At 47.3% G+C, this 6,000-nt stretch overlaps 1 protein-coding gene across 2 annotated transcripts in view; it reads left to right on the top strand.

The window, feature by feature from the left end:
* Positions 1-1,478: 1,478 nt before the first annotated feature.
* MAP3K3 (mitogen-activated protein kinase kinase kinase 3) overlaps positions 1,479-6,000 on the top strand; it is a 63,008-nt gene continuing 58,486 nt past the window's right edge. For both annotated transcript variants that reach the window (XM_079797687.1, XM_079797686.1), the window contains exon 1: positions 1,479-1,859. In XM_079797687.1, coding sequence (XP_079653813.1) covers positions 1,856-1,859 — 4 coding nt within the window. In that variant the 5' untranslated portion in view covers positions 1,479-1,855. The remainder of the gene's footprint in view (positions 1,860-6,000) is intronic.

The following is a 6,000-nucleotide window of genomic DNA, read 5'->3' as shown; positions in this document are numbered from 1 at the left end:
CCCCAAAAAAAATTATGGTTAAGGAACTACAATAAACTGGATAGGGATCTATTCAACAGGGAAAATGATAGACTTCAAAGCTTGTTCAAGAAAAAAAAACTAACAGGACAAGAGGCCAGATAAATATTGGGGTGGGGTATAAATAAAGAGGAGTGTAAGGTAATTCTTAAAGCCACCACCAAAGGTTCTTAGTTAACAGTTGGAAATCACACCTGAGGAAGAGTACTCCGGCATCTCATTTGTATTACACGGAGCAGGGACCGCAGGAAGGGAGCCCTAGGTGATTGTGGTGGACTTGGAATCCGAACATCTGGGTGTACAAAATGTTGAACAATGGGGGGTTGGGGAAATTCATGACGGTCAATCTCTATTTTGAAATAGCCAGCCAGTACAATTGTTTTGAAACAATATTCAGTGGCACGGAAAACACTTGTAATATAAGCACACCACAAAACAATCTGAAGCCATTTTTGTCAAATGTTGTATATTTAGGTAGGAAAGATACAATTATCTCTGAGGTGGGATTTCTTTTTCCAATATGAATACAAAGAGCTTGTATTGCTTTTATAACCAGAAAAGTTTGTATTCCCTCCCCCCACCCCAAAAGAACCATTTGGCTTTGCCACTTACTGGTTTCAGCCCTGGCCAGCGGCGGAACTCCCAGACTAACGAGGACCCACATGCTAGCACTACCCCATTCTCTCGGAGGGTGTAGCCCCGGAGGTCTGAGCGCCAAGGAAAGGCAGGCCGTGGCGAGGCCGCCCCTGCTCCAGGCAAGCGTAGTGTCTGGACTGGAGGACCTGTCGGGGGATCGCGTGGAAGAAGTGGCCACACGCCGGGAAGCGCTTAGAGCCAGAACCCTCCCCGCTTATTACGCACCGGTGTGGGCACAAGGAGGAAGGGGCTGGACACTAGCCTCGGGAACGCTGAGAGCGAGGAAGGCGGAAGGCCTGGGGACGCATCCAGCCGCTTTCCCAAACTCCAGCCCGAAAGTAGCCGACAGGGAACCGCGCCAGCCCGCGCGCCCGGGAGCCTCGGGCGACTGACGCGAGGTGGGGATGTGGGCGGAGCCTCACGCCCGAGCTGTGATTGGAGCAAACTACACCTCCCGGGGAGAGAGGGAAGGCGAGCCAGCAAGGGATGCGCAGAGGCGGGTGATCAGAGCCGTCTACGTGATTGGCTAGCAGCGGAGTGAACCGGGTGCTGTTTAGATGATTGGCAGGCGGTAGATAGCCCTCGGAAACCTCCTTGGCTTCGCCCATTGGCATCCTGTGAGAGTAGGCGGGATTGGTTCTTCGTGTGGTGCTGATGATTAGCTGGCGGCTGAGAGGGTGTTGGGAAGGGAGAGGTGGGGGGGGGGGGGGGCGGTGGCCGCGGGGGTGGGGGCAGTGACTTCATCCTTGTTATTGGCTGTTGAAGTGAGTGGGGTGGTACGAAGGTCCCGCGACTGCCTAGGATTGGCCAGCGCTGGGGTGAGTGACAGGCAAGGGGGCGAGCTGCGCGACCAGCGGTTTGTTTTTCGGAGCGTTCCTGAGGTGGAGAACGGTGGCCGGACGGAACGACTGCTGGACTGAGGGGCTAGCAGGCGGGCGGGCCGAGCGGCGCAGCCGAGGCCGGGCTGGGCCGAGCCGAGGAGTGCCGGGGATGTAGCGAGCCACCCTGCCCATGCCACAGCGCCCGGCCGCGGGCGGAGCCGGAGCCGGAGCCTGGGGAGGCGGCGGGGGCCCCGAGCGCAGCCCGCGCCCCCCGCCCGGAGCCAGGCCCGCTGCCGTCCCCGCCGCCCGGGCCCCCGGCATGCAGCTCCGGCTGCGGAGGTGACACTCGGGCCCGACCAGCCGCCGCAGCCATCGCCACCATGGGTGAGTGTCGCCACCGCCCCGGCCTGTGCCCGCGCTACTTCGCGTCGCTCCGCCCCAGGATGAGTGAGGGGAGGAGGACCCTGGGCCGCCGCCTGACAGGCATGGACAGCCCGCCCGGCCGGGGCTGCGAACTGCCGGAGCCCGCCCGCCCGGCTTGCGGCTCCGCGGTCGGGGGGAGGAGGGGTCTGGCTCCCCCGGCCCGCCCGGGCGGCCCCGGCCGGCGGAACACACTCCGCAGCCTCCTTCCGGGCTGCGCGGCGGGCGCATCCCGAGGAAGCAGTGGCGGGATGGGGGCCCGTGCTCGGCGGGGCAGCCCGCTCGGGCCCGAGCGAGCCGGACCGCGAGCCCGAGGGCGGGGGAGCAAGAGCGCAGTGTGGGGCCCGGGCTGGAGGCTGGTGCAGGCCCAGCTGCTGTTGTGTCTTTTCCTTGATTTGCTTTTTTTTCCTGCCTGTGTCATTTCCTTCCCTTTGCTCACACTGGCCGGTCTGTGAGAGTTCCCGGGGATTGCTCTCGAGCCCTGTGCGCGCCCCAGCGCAGGGGGGAGGGCGTATGGGGAGATAGGCTGGGAGGTGATTACAACGGCAATCACTGTTTCCAACAGCGCGGTTGAGAAATGCTAGCTGCACGCAGATTGCTGGATGTTGGGAATTGGTCGGGGGCTGCCAGTTATAATTCACGTCCTACTTTTTGAAAAACCCGGTTGCAGTGTTTTGCATCATTATTTTTATCTTACGATATCCCTGGAATTATATAACTTTAGAGAGAAGCATTCGCTGCACAAAAGAATCTATGAAATTATTTCCTTTTTATCAATATTTGCAATTTCTGTTGTGAAGATGTAATCAAAGAAGAGCTTTTAATTCCTTCCACACACAGCATTTGAACCGAATTATATTTCATGTCCTTTTTGGTAACTTAGCAAAGAACTATTGGACTAGATCAAGAAGCAAATAATATTTTAGATGTACTTTGCTTGTCTTGTTGGAACAGTTATTGTAATACTGTTGTGTGCAATCACAAGTTTTTGAAAGTTTTGGTATTGTCCTAAATAATCAAGGAGTAAACTTCAGTGAAAGAATCTTTTGCAAAGCCATTCATTGCATCTGTGAAGTGCCCCATGTGAAGAGGGAACATTAATGTTTGCTTTGCCCTATAGCAAGGTCAAGTCATTTTCGTAGGAGGTTAAGTGTATGCTGTGTCACATTGGGCAAATACTCTATAGTGGCCTGTCTTTACACTCTGACTTTGAATGAATTGCCTTGTTCTATTCCAGGCTGCCCCTCATACAGTAAGGAATGGGTTTGCTCACTTGGGGACTTACTGTTTCCTTCCAATGTTTTATTTCAGAAGTGCTTGCTCTTCTGGGGAAAGTCTCCTGTGACAATAAGCAGAAAAGGAATCCAATAAGGCCTGGTATTTAAATACATAAGTCAAAAAATACTTACTGAACATTTACTGTAAATGGAGCACATAATTCTTCTTGTCCTCCTTAGGCTTCAGATATTTAACTTGTGTTCTGGGATTTGATGATTGCATTAATTCTTTGATTTGTGAACCTATATTTGTGATAGTCTTCCTTATTAATAAGTCTTTGGGGGCAGTCTTAAGTCCCAAAGGGGAGTGTGAAATACTTGAGGGTGTGCAGACCTCCTACTCCCCACTTTCTTAACTGCTAAACTAGTTAGAGTACCCTGATGTGTTGGCTTTTTTTCATTGTCTAACATAAAAATATATGTCAGCTTTGGCTGGTGTGCTCAATGGTTAGGACATCAGCCAGCACATGAAAAGGTCTCAGTTCGATTCCCAGTCCAGGGCATGTACCTGGGTTGCAGGTTTGACCCCAGGCCCCATAAGGGTGCATGCGGGAGGCAACCAATAGAGGTGTCTCTCACTCTTTCCCCCTCCCTCCCTTCCACTCTCTTTAAAAATCAATGGGAAAAATATCCTCAGGTGAAGATTACTAGTAAAAAAACAAAATAGTTGTCAGCCTGTTTTCACATTTCAAACCATTTTCAAAAGTTTATTTTAAGTGTGTGGATCTATAGAGGGCCTAGTGATGGGGAGGAAAGGAACTATATTGGTGGAGTCTACAAGTGCCTTCCTCCCCCCCCCCCCCCCGCCCCCCAGCCAAAAAAAGGAGGAAGGTGAAAGGATTGAGAAGTATGGATTGGTAGTTACAAAATAGTCATGGGGATGTAAAGTACAGCATAGGAAACATAATATTATTGTTATAACTATGTATGATGCCAGACGGGGAATATTGGGGGGGAACACTTTTTAAAGTATATGATCATTAACCATTATGCTGTACACCTGAAGCAAAATAATGTTGAATGTTAACTGTAATTGAAAAAAAAATTTTTAATTTTAAAAGGAAAAAAGGACCAGGCTCTCAATGTCTTCTCATTTGTCCCAGTATCAGTTTTACTTGAAGAAACCAAGACAGTGAGGAGGGAATTAACTTGCCTGGTGGCTACAGTATATTATTAGGCAAGGTGGTTTAAGAACCACTGCCTGGCTTTCTTCAGCCTTACACCATTCTCTTTCCTTTTTATAGATAACCTTGACTTGCAGAGCTAATCCTGAATTCTCCCAGAACCTGGCTCTTTAATTTGCTTTGTATAGAGTTCAGTAAGGATACATACACACTCACACATACACTGCCTCTCTTTTAAATACTAGTTTCCATTTTGGTAATATTAATGCTGAAAATTCAAGTTCCCAGACTTATTGGTTTACTTTAGTTAGTTGCTATAGTTCTAAATAAACTCAAGGGTTGATATGAGAGAAACATAGACTTATTAATATTTTCATTACACTCATTAAACTTGAGCCCAGTGAGGAAAGGACTAAAGCTAATTTGAGTCCCTGCAGGTTCTTTGACCAACAGTCATATTTTCCTGAGCTGTTCTAAACCCCAGACTCAAGAGTGTTTGACAACTTGGGTTGCTAATAAAAATGTCAGATTTTATATTGGCTGTTAGCCCCAGTAAATTTCTAGTGGAAACTATACTTATTCCTGTAAATAATAGGAAATATTCTTTTTATTTTTGGCTTTGATACTATGTAGTTATTTTTAAAAATTGGGATTGACTGGTCATATTCTCTTGGTCATGCTAGAAGTCCCTCCTAGTTTTTAGTAATTTAATGGCAAATTTTGTTACTAATGCCTGAGATTAATTCAGGCATTATTTGGACTTTTAAATAAATGCAATCTGAAACTTAGTGGGAAGTATTACTGAAAAATATGTAACAACTTGGAAATGTTACAGGAAACTAATGAACTGAGTCTAGGATTAAGGATCGTGTGATTCTGGTTTGATAACTTGGTTTGAAGTCAGAATCAATATGATTTATAGACAACTTGGAAATTCCCAGTTTGACCAGTCTCAATTCAGTTTGGCTAGAATCTGACCACCTATGCAGACTCTGAATAATTAGCAACTGTTTTCTTTGAAGTTGGGATCGAGATATAAGAAACCGATATGGCAATGTTACAACTAGATTTCTGATATTTTATTTTTTAAAATATTTTTATTGATTTCAGAGAGGAAGGGAGAGGGAGAGAGAGATAGAAATATCAGTGATGAGGGAGAATCATTGATTGGCTGCCTCCTGCACCCCCCCTACTGGGAATTGAGCCCACAACCCGGGCTTATGCCCTTGACCGGAATTAAACCCGGGACCCTTCAGTCTGCAAGCTCTCTACCCACTAAGCAAAACTGGCTAGGGCTAGATTTCAGATATTTTAAAAAAACGACAGCTGGATTTTACAACAGAATTTTAGCCATTTGTAAAAAGTAAATATCTGTCCAACTGAATAACACTTAGGGAATAAAAGGATAAGAAACAATTTTCTTGGTTGTATATAAGCTATCCATTTATTCTTTGTCCATTTATTGTCATTTATAGGTCAGATGACGAGTTAGGCCCCGCACCTGAATTTATCATGTCCTTAAGAAGTTATTGTTAGGCACAGTAAATCAGAAACATGTAAACAAATAAGTGTAATGAGGTGTTGTAGGTTGTACTTTGTCAAACTGTAAAGGTACACAGGAAAGGGAGAGATCAATACTGTAGTTTTGGGATTGACATACATAGTCCTATAGTCAGACCTTTAGGTTAATTTCATTAAACATTA

Source organism: Cnephaeus nilssonii (assembly GCF_951640355.1).
Source record: "Cnephaeus nilssonii genome assembly, chromosome: 19".
NCBI classification, from domain to species: Eukaryota; Metazoa; Chordata; class Mammalia; order Chiroptera; family Vespertilionidae; genus Cnephaeus; species Cnephaeus nilssonii.
This window is presented reverse-complemented; position numbering and strand designations above follow the sequence as displayed.